The 14,721-nt window shown below is 44.1% G+C and overlaps 1 protein-coding gene across 1 annotated transcript in view; it reads right to left on the bottom strand.

Annotated features, from left to right (window-relative positions):
* Window positions 1-14,721, bottom strand: part of LOC126481898 (nephrin-like) — a 462,484-nt gene that overhangs the window by 27,708 nt on the left and 420,055 nt on the right. The window contains exons 10-11 of the mRNA XM_050105856.1: window positions 12,974-13,270; window positions 7,237-7,533 (exon numbers count right to left, since the gene is read on the bottom strand). Of these exons, the coding sequence (XP_049961813.1) occupies window positions 7,237-7,533; window positions 12,974-13,270 (594 nt within the window). The remainder of the gene's footprint in view (window positions 1-7,236; window positions 7,534-12,973; window positions 13,271-14,721) is intronic.

Below are 14,721 nucleotides of genomic sequence, written 5' to 3'. Positions count from 1 at the left end.
CACTGGAGGCGGGCTGCACGATGTTGGGGCGTGAGCGGAAGACGGCCTAACGGTGTGCGGGACCGTAGCCCAGCTTCATGGAGACGGTTGCGAATGGTCCTCGCCGATACCCCAGGAGCAACAGTGTCCCTAATTTGCTGGGAAGTGGCGGTGAGGTCCCCTACGGCACTGCGTAGGATCCTACGGTCTTGGCGTGCATCCGTGCGTCGCTGCGGTCCGGTCCCAGGTCGACGGGCACGTGCACCTTCTGCCGACCACTGGCGACAACATCGATGTACTGTGGAGACCTCACGCCCGACGTGTTGAGCAATTCGGCGGTACGTCCACCCGGCCTCCCGCATGCCCACTATACGCCCTCGCTCAAAGTCCGTCAACTGCACATACGGTTCACGTCCACGCTGTCGCGGCATGCTACCAGTGTTGAAGACTGCGATGGAGCTCCGTATGCCACGGCAAACTGGCTGACACTGACGGCGGCGGTGCACAAATGCTGCGCAGCTAGCGCCATTCGACGGCCAACACCGCGGTTCCTGGTGTGTCCGCTGTGCCGTGCGTGTGATCATTGCTTGTACAGCCCTCTCGCAGTGTCCGGAGCAAGTATGATGGGTCTGACACACCGGTGTCAATGTGTTCTTTTTTCCATTTCCAGGAGTGTATATTCGTGCATATTGTACTTAAATTTGGAATATTCACTGTCTTGTTTAATTTTCCTGTCTCCTTAACGGATTGCATTTAGCAGAGTAAGCCTGAAGCTCGCTACGCGTACCACATGCACAGATTCTGGAGACTGCGATATCATTGTTGAAGGCTACTGCCGAGATATGATGTAATTGGATTGGAACGGACTGACGGGATGTATGATATCACTTCATTCATCCCCGAAACAATGTCTTACCAACAACAACAGTAGTGCGCACTCTTTAGTCATCAATTCAGCTCGTTGCAACACAGTAGTAGGGTCATTAAAATTATGAAACTGTATTGCCTAAAGAGGACCTCTCAAATTTTCACTAACATTTCTTAATCTCCGGAGACCATTTCTGCTGTAGGATGGGCCTACAAGGCAATAGACCAAATAATGCTGCTATTCGTTTAATTGACGGATAACTACAACCTACAACTTCGTTTTGTTAAACGACCTTTGGCACCCTGTGATGGCTTCGTCTCATCGAAGAAGGTTCCACATCTTGCTCCGATATGCCATTTGAAAGTCTTGAAAGTTCCCACGGAGATGATCAGCATCGCATATTGATAACAAACTTGCTTCCTTTGCTGTAGGATGTGAAAATCTAACTTTAACAAAGCTCACTGAGAAGCTTATACGGCGTGGAAAAAGATGGAATGGTCAATGTCCTATCCTACCTCGCTGGACGTATGGCATTTGTCTGTTTTATGGACTTGTTGGGAGAAGCGGCACTGCTCTTACTCCATCGAAAACACATAATCCCCCGCAAACACCAACGTACAGTTTGGTAGAACGATGAACGTACTCGAGATACGGTTTAAGAAGAAAAGCATTACCAGAGTTAATAAGTAATTCATGAAGTAATGCAAAAGTTTCGCTTGAAAGTCGTTCTATGACTCGAGAAGGCAATGTACAAATATGATGCAAATACTGTTAGTAGCGAAAAGTCAAGAGGTATAGAATGAAAAAATACATCATGCCCTTTCATGCTGGGTAGAATACTTTACAGACACAATTTCCGTATCAACTGATTAAATTTAATCTCATTTCAAATGCATTCCCATTAAAATACGAGATCTCTAAACTTCAACTGCTTATCAAGCAGAACTGTAACACTGTCCCTGAAACCGACAATGTTGTTACGTGATGATGACATCAAAGGCCTTACAACTTGAGCTACAAATTTTCCTTAAAATGCGTCGTGCTCTATCGTATTGAATGGCATGTCACACAACGTTCAAGCAAGAATCCGACTTTTCGAGATGCTATAACCCAATTGCGCTAAGCTTAGTGAGTCACCGAATCTGTCGAATGGACGCCTAAAACGCGGCTGATATCGTGGCTGGTACACAATTACTACAAAGAACCAAAACTCACTTCAGAATAGGAACAGAAATATAGAGGATGCAAACAATATTACTGAGAGGTATTTTGGCAGCTTTCTTCCAGTGCAACTTCCTCACTGTCGTCTTCCTCGATATCTCATCTGCGCACGACAAAGAGTCTTGCGATTTTCGAATTCCATATGCCTGTAGCATGGTTCAGAATGCTATAACAAGATGGTACTTCCAAGCAGAACATCGCAGGGCCAACTCACGACGATCGTTTCACTTTGGCCTTTTACGCTCACTTTACAAGACGGCAACTTTCAGCTACTAAATATTTTCCACGTCAAACAGTTTAGGAAATGGAATGACCGTCTTCGTCTCCTGATTGAAATCCCACGGAATTTTTTTGACCTGCTTCCGGAAGGTGTGAACTGGTTCGACGTCCTCATCCACAAGCCCTCACCAAACCAAATGTAGTTTCAACTGAAGAATTACATTAAGTTTCTGAACACTTCCTAGACATCATGATTATTATAAAAGTTAGTACGAGTAAAAATTCTCTGTAATCACGCCACTACCGCTTTCCCAACTCGATAATCACTTTTGGTTCATTTTAAACCTGTTGTTAGCTACAAAGTATATTTATTTTTCTCATGTGAACTATATTTTCATGTTTCATTTGTGGCCTGTACCTCTTTTTGCAGCTTCGCTAAGTATAATCTCTAGCTGATTTACTGTAATGTGACTTTTTTTCTCGCAATTTTATTTTCTTTCAGTTGATATTGTGCGGGGTATACATTAGTCAAAAGTGCGTTCTCTGTTAACAGATGAAGAGAGTCGTATTACGCATCCCACGTAATCCTGAGTAAACGTTTACTACACATAAAACATCCGCTAACCCTATTTTGAAAGCGAGATACATCGATTCACATAGCTTTCAGAGTACGCCAAGCGATCCGTATGTCTTGGTGTGTTATACAGGACAAGAATTTAAATGCAAATACACTTCTCGGGTTTTGCCACCAGGTAACATAGTATCGGTATATGTCCCAGAATAGTTCATCCAAGGAACTTATCTTCGTCTTCAGTCGGTTGTTATTATGGCGCTTATTGCTGTAAGGCGGGACAAGTGCAGGTGTTAACTACCATAACCACCAGAAAGAATCGAGCAGCTACTGTGATGAAATATTTTAGGGCTCATACAATGTTAGCCAGGGACAAAACGGAGAAGTGTTTCTGCACCTGATCCTCCGGGAAAAATTGAAAGAGTACAAAACGTTTAATTCTTCGTGCATTGCAGGGTTGTGTTTTTAAACCCACGCCATGCTCTATGTTCTGTGATTCAAGTGCATAGAGGTTAACTGGGTCATTGCCTTGGTGCTATTGAGTGTTATTAAATTGGCTGATGATTTGCTGTATTTAATGAGGAATATCCGCCGTACAGTTCGTGATGCTTCACTGTGACTCCTGCCATCAAAACATCGAGGCTCAGAGCAGTTAATTGTAGTGCAGGTACCGGCCGCGGTGGTCTCGCGGTTCTAGGCGCGCAGTCCGGAACCGTGCGACTGCTACGGTCGCAGGTTCGAATCCTGCCTCGGGCATGGATGTGTGTGATGTCCTTAGGTTAGTTAGGTTTAAGTAGTTCTAAGTTCTAGGGGACTGATGACCACAGCAGTTGAGTCCCATAGTGCTCAGAGCCATTTGAACCATTTGAACTTGTTTTTGGAGCTAGAAACTTCATTTTCTAAAACAGTAATTAAATAAAAGTAGCGGCAGTACCATGATGTAGATATAAGTAAGGAACATACTAGACTGAAACATAATTATTTAGATTCATTCAATATAGCAAAAATTGGAAAATGTAGAATCGTCTACCTAAAGATATGAATTATAAGTAAACTATTAAAGGTAGAAACCATGTTCATAATGAAAACGTAGGAAATTTTACTTGTGCATCCATGTATAACATGTTTATGAAATATTGAAATTGAAATTATTGTATTTAGACTGCATTAACTGTCTTACTTAACTCACTTAATAGGACACGAAGTGCTTAAACAGGCGGCAGCCATTTTGGATCAGGACAGTGTGAACTCAGGTCTTGTTGAGGTAAGATCTGCGTCAGATTGCGGCTCGTATGTTGAAGTGCGCGTATGACGAAATTGTTCAACGGTATTGCGTTTCGGGCTTACAATTTTTCGTCAGCTTCGTGGTCTCGATTTAGAATATTTTTCGTGTTGTCCAGGGTTCGTTGACTTGGAATTTTTCGGCGATATACGCTCCCACCACGTTGAACTTGTAGACATTTGCCGAGTTTACTCCAAGACTTTGCATATTTTAGAGGCTGTTAGGACGTGGAATTTTTGGTGTCGTTCTGCATGTGGACTTGACTGTTTCTATGGATATACTCAGACAGTGAGTTGAACAAGTGAAAATTGGGCTGAGTTTCGTCATGTGAACCTTGAATAGTTTCGTTGTGAGAAGAAGTTGAGCTAGTTTCGCGTTGAACCACACTCGCGGACTTTCATTTTAGTTCATGGTGCTAGACATACTAAGTCAACTAAACTTATGATTTATTGGAGAGTGAGACAGTTGGGACTTGTGTTTCGCTCGTATCGCAAGTTTCATAATATAGTCCTACCGTCTTTGATCTATTGGGAACATTAACTGTGCATTCACGATCACCACTGCGAAAGTTAAGCACTGGGTGTCAAAAAATCTGATTTTGTTGGTACAAAACATTTCGTGTTAAAGATAAAAATAAATTTATTTATTCACGTAAACATTTTATGTGAGTGTGTTAGTGTTTTATTAAGCCACCCCTACCTGCAATTTATATAAATACAACTCATATTTATTGACTACAAGCAGTGGGTATACGCCAGAGCGTTGTGCTGGCCCCCACAGACGATGGCGAAGCCAGAATTACTAAGTCCAGCCATAAAGAGGCGAAGTCACCTTTTCAACGTGCTGGGTGTAACATTTATTTCATATCTTCCTCTCTTGTTTTGTATACGAGACATTATTCATGCGGTACACACGTGGAGGCCAGAGCTAAGTTACATATTTCACAGACTGAATATGAAGTGGAAAAGAGAGAATTCGCGAACTCTAACGCTCTCACTTTCTTTGTCCTTGCCTGCCTTAAGACTGTAATTTGGCACCGTTATGCACCGCTCAGTCGCAACTCGGAGGACAAAAACAGCCAACTTGTAGAATATAGCACCTTGCACCGTTTCTATGTAGGCCCAAGTAGACAGATACAGCTGTTGAGTACCCTGCATATTTTCTTTGTCATGGCACCACAGCAAGACTGAGAACACCCTACGCCTCGAAAGAGTGTCATCTATTTCACCTACTTAATACATGGTCATTATAGGCACCGACATAATATTTGGACTGTTCAACGTCATCCCCAGAAGTTGAATACAGTGAACATAATAGCAACTGTTACGCAATACAACAAAATAAGCTATGTTAAAGTTAGAAACGGCCGTGAAGGCTGTATGAGGCACAGCAGTACAGACAGATGGTAAACGAATCACAGGGTTGACGAAAGAAGTTGCCCACATCATCTCTCCGCAATTGCCATTCCAAGCATTCCACATATATATGGAGTGACCACAACAAAGAGCTGGAGACAGCTACAGATTTCACGTCCAAATGGTGAAAACTGCTATGTGAAATCTGTAGTTTCTTGATAGGCGACAGGAACGACAGTTGGATGTGGAAGTTGGTATACTGACACTGGAAGTTTTACATTTTTTTCTGATGAAATTAGCTAATCCAGCGCGGCAGAAAATGAATAACAGGAATTCTCTTCTTTTCTAACTTCTATGCCTTGAGTTCACGTTACAGTAACTGAAGTACATTTACTGGACTGCACACAACCGACTGGGGTGCCATACTACACTGTTAGAGTACAACTGACTAATAATCTTCATAGAAATATATACAAAGCAGGCAGTATGTATTTACGTATGTACGCATCCATACATCTCCTCTCAAACACCCACATTGATTTCCGCTAAATATGGCGTACAAAGATCATTACTGTGGTGTTTATAATCTCCTACCTCCTATAGGAGCAGAGATAGGGTAAAAAACGTGTTTTTTTCTGCCTCTCACATATAGGCTGTCATGCATGACAGGCATGTTGTGTGGGAGTAGAAGAGGCCTACATTATTGACCTGCTTTGTAGTGCTGCCTACAAATCTGGGGAGGAGCAGGGCAGCCTACACCTTGGTGGCAAGAAACAGTTTTTCAGCCCTCAACTTGTAGACAGCCCTGACGACAGGCATGTCTGTTGGAGTGATATCAGCCTACTTTATCGACCTTCCTTGCATGGCGCCCTAAGCATCAGTGACAAACCCAGATAAAAAAGGCAGATACTTCATAATAGGTTTGTTGTTTATCAGGCTGTTTTTTTTCTGATTTGCATGGCAGCGTAAATGTCACGGGCAAAAAGCGGTTTCCGAGCTCCTAATACGTAGGTTGCCCTGCACAAAGTGATAATTGTGAGAGTAGTATCGGCCTGGAGTGTATATATGTTTTGCAGGTGCTACACTTGCAGATGGAAGTATCTTGGGGAAAGTTGTACTGCGAGAGGATGGGCAAAGAGAGTGGGCAAAATGGGGTGTATACGGAGAAGAGGGGTAGGAGGGAATGGAAAGAGAATGGCGAGGAGGAGATGGATAGGTAGACGGGGAAGGATGAGATGGAAAATAATGGGGGAAAGGGAGGGAGGGGAGGAGCAGATGGAAAGAGAGAGGGGGTGGGGAGAAGAAATGAGCAGGGAGAGAGAGGAGAAGGAAACGGACAGCGATAGGTGAGGATGCAGATGGAGAAACAGGATATGGATAGGGAGAGGAAGCAGGAGGAAATGGAAGAAGAAATGAGGAAGGAAGAAATGGGGAAAGGAGGATGAGGACGTCGACAGACAGAAGGGGCAGGAAGAGATGGGCATTTCGATGGAGGAAGGATGTATGTGTTGAACAAGTACATGTGGGAAACGCTAGCATCAAATAAAAGAAAGCTGTCAGAAATTGATTAATTCCCTCAGTGATCACCTTTGGTTTAGCTAAGACCAACGTAAGTATGCGCTATAATCAACATGCCATTCTTTCCAGCTTTTCACTGACGCTGTACCAGTCTTGTAGGCTTCACAGTGGACAACAGGCGGCTAACTAGGTCACAAGTGGAAGCACGGCTTTGCAAACGCACCTGCTCGCCGCTCTGCAGGCTGCAGCGTATAGGCGTGCAGGGTGATGATGCGGCTGCGGCCTTTTGCGTTGGCAGCAAACAGAACGACGTCGAAGCCGAGCCCCGGCTGCAAGCCGCTGACGGTGAACGTGGGCGCGCGCGAGCTGACGTTGCCCACGAGCGCCTGCGACGCCGCGTCGTACACCTCCATCACGAACTCCTGCGGAAGCCCGCCGTCGAAGCCCTCCGTGCATTCCACGTGCAGTGAGTCAGCCGTCTGGTTCACAATACTGCAGTTCCGCAGGTCGTCTGGTTTCCCTGCGAAGGATGTGATCGTAATGGAGAGACGTAAGCACAGTGAAACACATGAGGTAAGAGGCGTAAAGTAATTTTAATCATCGCCTCGAGGAGATCAAATAATGTCATTAATATTTTGTTTGATTATAGGTGTATGTTCTAATTAGTATCGAAATCCGAGTGCCGACGTACCATAACACTCCGCGAGAGGGGCCAAAACTACATGGTTTAGTCCATTCGTAAAGCGGAATATTAAGTGGTGGTGGTTAGTGTTTAACGTCCCGTCGACAACGAGGTCATTAGAGACGGAACGCAAGCTCGGGTTAGGGAAGGATTGGGAAGGAAATCGGCCGTGCCCTTGCAAAGGAACCATCCCGGCATTTGCCTGAAACGATTTAGGGAAATCACGGAAAACCTAAATCAGGATGGCCGGAGACGGGATTGAACCGTCGTCCTCCCGAATGCGAGTCCAGTGTGTTAACCACTGCGCCACCTCGCTCGGTGGAATATTAAGTGGTAATTAGTTTTCTGTATTTGAAAGGAAACAGCGCTACAGCCGTTCATGCGAGGTTGATGGAAGTGTGTGGCAACACAAATGATTTATTGGTTCAGACGCTTCCAGTGTGGTCAGACTAATGTCAATGACCAGCAACGAAATGGTAGGCCATCTCTCTGCGAAGACCTGGGAATAGCAGCAGAAATGGTATTCCTTGTGATCGGCGATTAGCGTGTAGTGGATGAGGTGGAAAGTAGTCATGGGTCAGTCGTGCACGAAAATTTATACGTGACTAAAATCGCTGGTCACATGTTTCCATCCTACGATAGCGCTGAAGCTCATTCTGCATTGGAAAACGCATACCATGCATTAACATTAAATTTAGCCCTCCAGCGATCTTCTCATAGGGAGATCAGTGAATTCATAGTTCCTGAGATGAAAACGACGCTGTGCTGCAAAAATTTCCGGAATGCCGAAGAGGTGATTTTCGGGGAGCAAAGTTCCGTGAACAGCCAATATGTAGACTTGCTACAACCGAGATCACTGTCATATAATCTGCTCTGGGATAAACACATGTTGCGTCTTATTAGTTCGGTGAATGGTCTCAGAAATGAAGAAAGCAAGTTACAAACAAGATCTTTAACTGGCTTTGAAAATAATCGAACCTTTAGCTACAACACACTTCTGACATAGGTTGTAAAGCTGATGAAAACTGTCAGAAAACATTTATTGGAGACCCACTGGCAGCAGATGGTGACGGGTTGCTGGATATCCGCGTCGTGACAGGAGATGACACCATATGCTAACAGCACTGCGACCAAGCGACAGTGACTGACGTGGTGTTCATCGTTTATCCCGCCTCCCAAAATAAAAAGCTGGCTGACAAAATCCAAGAGTAAGAGGATGTTTATCGCCTTTCTCAACACTAACATCATGAATTTCTACAATATGGAAGCAAGAAACACGATGAACACTATAGCACTGCCTGGTCTCGGGATCGTATTGGCAGCACCTGATCCCATCTCCTGTAATGACGCTGGTATCCAAGAATTAGTGACAACGGTGATTGAAGTAATTCTACAAGAGGCGTTTTGTGACGGTTTCACACAGTTTTAGAACCGTTTTACAACCGATATCAGAAGTATGTTACAGCTAATGGCGATTAGTTTCAGAGCCCAGTAAAGGTATGTTATTTGTCTCTGTTCCCTCTATTTTCTCAGGCTATAACCGAAAGTTTCAGGCGCCTTGTATCTCGCACCGAAGGGCGATTATGCAGAGAAGGACCAATACCGTGCCGGCCGGTGTGGCCGTGCGGTTTTTGGCGCTTCAGTCTGGAACCGCATGACCACTACGGTCTCAGGTTCGAATCCTGCCTCGGGCATGAATGTGTGTGATGTCCTTAGGTTAGTTAGGTTTAAATAGTTCTAAGTCTAGGGGACTGATGATCTCAGATGTTAAGTCCCATAGTGCTTAGAGCCATTTGAGCCATGGAAAGCATGCTGTGATTCTTTTCTTGGTGCTGAAGGACAAAAACCCGTAGAAATCTAAAGGAGAACGAAGAATGTAAATAAGAGGCAGAATGTCTGTCGGAAACCACCGTTGTTGAATGGTTCGACAAGGGATACTTTTGCCTCGTGATATCGCAAATGCCGTAACCCAGAAATTACGCCAAATCAATTAGAACATACTTGAGAATCCCTCCCGTCTCCTCCATCACTCTCCTAGTTATGATGTCACCCCTTGCGGTTCTAAGGCCTTCGTTCCCTTAAAAATGGCTTTGAAGGTTGGACTATTCCTGTCTTTACAAGTACATGCAGCGACATTCTTCACTCAGTAGGACACAGTGTTTCACTAAACCGACATCTTCCGCCCGGTGCGTCGGTGGGATCATTGCCTCAATGGTTACGGTGATTTTGCCTGATTGGCATACCGGATCCGGACGGCATTTCCTTCGAACGGAAATATATACAAATACAGCATCTAACAAGAGCTAGTGGGTGATGTTGTAGGAACATCGTAGCTTAGTTTGAATAGATTTTGACACACGTATGATTGCGAAAAATTTAAGCAAGGGAACAGAAAGGGCAAATATTTATTTAGATGCGTCGTGGGATCGCATACTCTAATTAGTAAATAACTTGTTTCATGGATAAGATGAACAAATAATATTATCGAATAAAGACAACAATGTGACTTTAATCGTCGATAGACGTAAAAGTACTCGATTTTGAAAGGACCCAGACCTTACACCTTTGTTGATTCAGACTCTCGTTGTCTCCTGCACGTGAAAACTACTCTTCTTAAACTTTGGCAGAGATTTCATTTCGGTTTTTCTGTAAGACCAACAAACTTTTAATTAGAAAGAATTCATAACTAGTAACTACTACACTGATGTCAGCGATATACATATAATCAGGGTGTCAATTATTACTTGAAATCAGGTGTATTTGCTGTACCTCTAACCACATCGATCGCGCTGTAACTTCGTTAGGCGTCGTCACTGCTCAATCACAGGTGCAAGATTAGGTAAAGAACAAATGCGGTCTGGAAGTGTACCGAACGTATACGTTGTTGTGCTCAGTAATGTACTTCAAACGTAGAATCCCTTTCAGGACTGTAGATGCCGGTATTGCGTGATGGTGTATCAAAGGAAGTCCACACAACCAAATGGCAATCTGAAGGTAACATGTAAAATGCCTTGTGAGATCATAGGGTGCTTCATTATTCTGCGACTGACTCCTAACGACGCACATTGTTACTGTAGCTCACCTGGAAACAACGTTGCTACACGCAGACGTACCGACTGGTAGAGATCATGCTGTTACAAAACAGGTACAATGATGTGTGCAAAACATTATGACCACCGGCTGAATAGAATACTGGTTGACATTTGAAGTGGAACACAGACACTATTCTGAATTACATGTATTCGGCAAGTCTTTCGTGGCTTTCCACAGGCATGTAATATCAGATGTCTACGCGCAGCACCTACAGTTGACGTATATTAAAGGCAACCGGTTTGTTAGCGAGGAGCTAGCGTCAGGTAACGTGCCATAATTCCTCCATTTGGTCCATAATAGGCGAATGTGTTGGATGAGACATCACCGTGGGTTCACTATCGTAATCCTCGAAGCACACTAGTACGATTTTTCCTTCTCATGCAGTTTTACTGCCGGAAGACGTCATCGCTGTCGTGGATAACATTAAGCTTGTCGGATGCAGGTTGTCTGCAGCTGTGTTGGTATCTTGTATACAATTACTACAGGTCCCATAGAAGCCCAGGTAAATGTCTGCTATAGAACCGTAATACATCCACCGGCTTACATCCATGTCTCGGTGTGTGTTTCGGCAGTAGTTCGCGTGGATTACGCCGTATACGAACACGACCATCGATCTGGCGTAACAAGAAAAAGGATAAATTCGATCACGTGGAACGTGTCCAGCCATCCGCTGTCCAAGTTCAATCGTAACTGACGGCGTCGTTGGTTCAATCTACGAACGCGTAGGCGTCGTCTTCAACGGTGTATGTATGTATGTGTGCATGTATGTATACAGCTAGTCGTTCTCGTATAGCGGAACTTCGTTGGTTAACTCTTACAGTCTCCTTCAGTTTTTATACTACAAGGATGTTTAACTGTAGTGGTGTTTTCAGGAGTCATCAAATCCATGTCAGATTTCTCTGTGCGCTTGTTGGCTGGAACTATACAGCAACTAGTGGAATGTTATTTGTTGCCTTTCAGTTTGTATTGTGCCCATTGCATGGTGTAACGGAGAAATGTACTATACAGTTGTTATACAGGGCTCCAGCTGTCCAAGAGTGGATGGTTCTTTCTTTAAAGAGCGTAGTACTGTTCTGATGGAATGACAAATTTATTTTTATTTTAATTTTATAGCTGGATGCAACCACAGTCCTTATTTAACCGAAGGAAAATTGGTGCAGCATTTATTTCGTACATCTTCATTTCGTGCATAGTCTCATTCAACTGTCTGTTGGGTACCATGCAAACTTTTGCCTCATCGAGACTGAAAAATGAATAAAAACTACTCTGAGGCTGGAGAGAATTGTAGACGAACACTCGCTGATTTGATATGATTTTGTGTCATCTACCACTCTCCCAAAATAGCGTAATGCGCCTTAAACGACAAGAGCAGGTGCTGGGACGTACAATCAAGCTTCAATACAAATGTCCGTGACCATCTGACCAACCCGTACTCTTGTTGTTGTATTGGAAGGCGACGGTCTATTATATGATCACTGTTTGAGAGCTTTACTTGTTGAACTAAATTGTAAGTTTGGTAAGATGTTTATAAAAGTAGAAATTTAATTTTCCTCGACCGTTCATTAATTTCTTACCTCAATATACTCATCTGATGATGGTCGACCACTTGTAAAAATTTGCTGTATGGATTTAGAATACCTTTTATAAAGTCTGTTCCCTGTCACCTCCTGCCCTTCAACCACCAACATCCCGCAGACGAACTGCTTGCTTTCAAGATAGTAATATCTATGCCATACGTGGAACTCCATATCAGTAGTATGTGATGTACCTGTGATGAGGCCAGTTCCTGAAGAGGCGCGCCAGCGTTTCCAGCAGTTGCAAGTGCCTGGAATTATCTAGCCTTGTAATGCTAGGCAATATATCCCTACCCCGTTGTTAGTGCAAACGAAGTGAAACATAAATTACTGCCGTCATTTTACCCGAGGATGTGCTACCCTAGTGAACCGAATTTATATGACACATATTGTCATGAAGCAACCGTCAATTTGTTAATGAGTCAAGCGCGGCGGCCTCTAGTCGCAGAAGCAGACCGAGGCTTCACTAACGCAAGCACGTTCAATTTGATGTATCGGCAGAGGTCCATCAGACCAGTCCTCGGATTCAAGACACAAAGCACAATGACTTTATTTGTTTGCGAAGACTGTCAAAGCCCACAAAGCGTTTGTAGGGAAGGCGAGAGACTGACCTGCGGGCACGATGTGGAAGATGCAGGGCACCTGCTGGTCGCCGACGTCATTCTTGGCCCAGCAGAGCAGCGAGCCGTAGTCGAGCTCGCTGTGCGGCGTATAGAGGGCAGCGCTGCGCACGCGCTCCACCGCCACCAGCGACGCCGGGATGTCCGCCGCCTCCACCGAGTTGTTGAAGCGCCAGCTGAAGCTCAGCCCGTCGCCGGGGTTCGACTCCACCTCGCAGGACACGCGCGCCGTCTCCTGGCGCGCCACGCCGTACGTCTGCGTCTGGCCGGGTGTGCACACAGGACGGACTGGGGACACACACACACACACGCACCGGTGCAAGACTAGCTGCGAGGATGTGCCACGCGCCAGTAACAGTAGTCTGCCTTGCCAGGCCCGAGCGTCTGTGCCCGCCATGCTGCGGCGAGAGGGGACCCGCGACAGTGTTAGAGAAACGCCACCTAGACTAGCCGGCTATGTATCGGAACGCTCCTGTTAAGTACACTACAGCTGTACGAACTTCACGAGTTTTAGAGCTGAGACCGCATAGGGGTTCTCGTGCTTTCCACTTCTGCATGGCCTTGCAATGGAAGTAAGGAAATTTATATCATTGCGTAAAGTAAATGAAGATAACTGCCCTATGTTATTTCAAGATGTAAAATTATTTTGTCGATTTGCCTTAAATACGCATTTATAGGCTTGAATACAAATTATAATTTTAAATTCTGTCTTTTACCTCAGGAGCTACGGTTTCTTGCAGTACAAAATCGGCAATATGCAACAACGAGCAGACGTTTTCGGTTTTAAATAAAGCAGTTGGAGCTCCTACAGAATTTAAGAATTTGTTTTCCCGGTTATTTTCGTAACTTTTCCTCTCCACTTCAAAATTTGCTGACCTCACGCGAAACTCAGATCATTCGACGAAATGGAGCACCCCCTGACATAATGTTTAATAAATCAAAAACCCGAAAAAATATTTTATTTCACTGTTGCTCCAGAACTTTCGAACCTTAAACATGAAAAGATTGTTTCTCCTATATCCTTGACTGATATTCGTGTCACAGAGTGCTGTTAATTTAGTCACAATGCACTTACCCGGAAATTATGCTTTACATAATGCCTAATCTGTCGAACACTGAATTCATTAAAACAATTTTCTAAGGTAGGTTACTCAAATTGAAATTATTTCCGAATAGATGTATATGTAAAACCGAACAAAATCATTCTGTAGCTCTTCCAAATAAAAGTACTGGAAACTCAATAATCTGATAGGAATGATAAGGAACACTAAATATTTTCAAGCCACAATAATTAATGTAGCTATTGTGTGTGACAATAGTTGCAACTATGAGAGACATTTCACAGCCAGCTTCGTGTAAACCTCGCAGCAATGCTCCAGAATTATGAAACAAATTATACTGGTACGTGATACCTAACTGCCTTTAAAAGCTATTGGCAAATGTGGTGCAATGGAAACAAATAGCAAGCTATAAATTTTTTTGTCATTTACCTACCCTTGAATGATGCGTAGACACAAATTCCTGTCTGGGAATAGCTGCAATCTTCCGATTTCTCAACGTCACACATTTGGGAAATCGAAACATGTGCACTTTCATGCCTTTTTGGGATTTATAATGTCCCTGGCAAAAGGGGACGCAACACTTGTGCAGTTCGAAGAACTGTATGCGAACACTGTATGAAATCTATATCAGTTTCACGAGGCACACACTTTCAACACATCATACTCGTCAACAGGACT

Source organism: Schistocerca serialis, chromosome 5 (genome assembly GCF_023864345.2).
Source record: "Schistocerca serialis cubense isolate TAMUIC-IGC-003099 chromosome 5, iqSchSeri2.2, whole genome shotgun sequence".
NCBI lineage: Eukaryota > Metazoa > Arthropoda > Insecta > Orthoptera > Acrididae > Schistocerca > Schistocerca serialis.
This window is presented reverse-complemented; position numbering and strand designations above follow the sequence as displayed.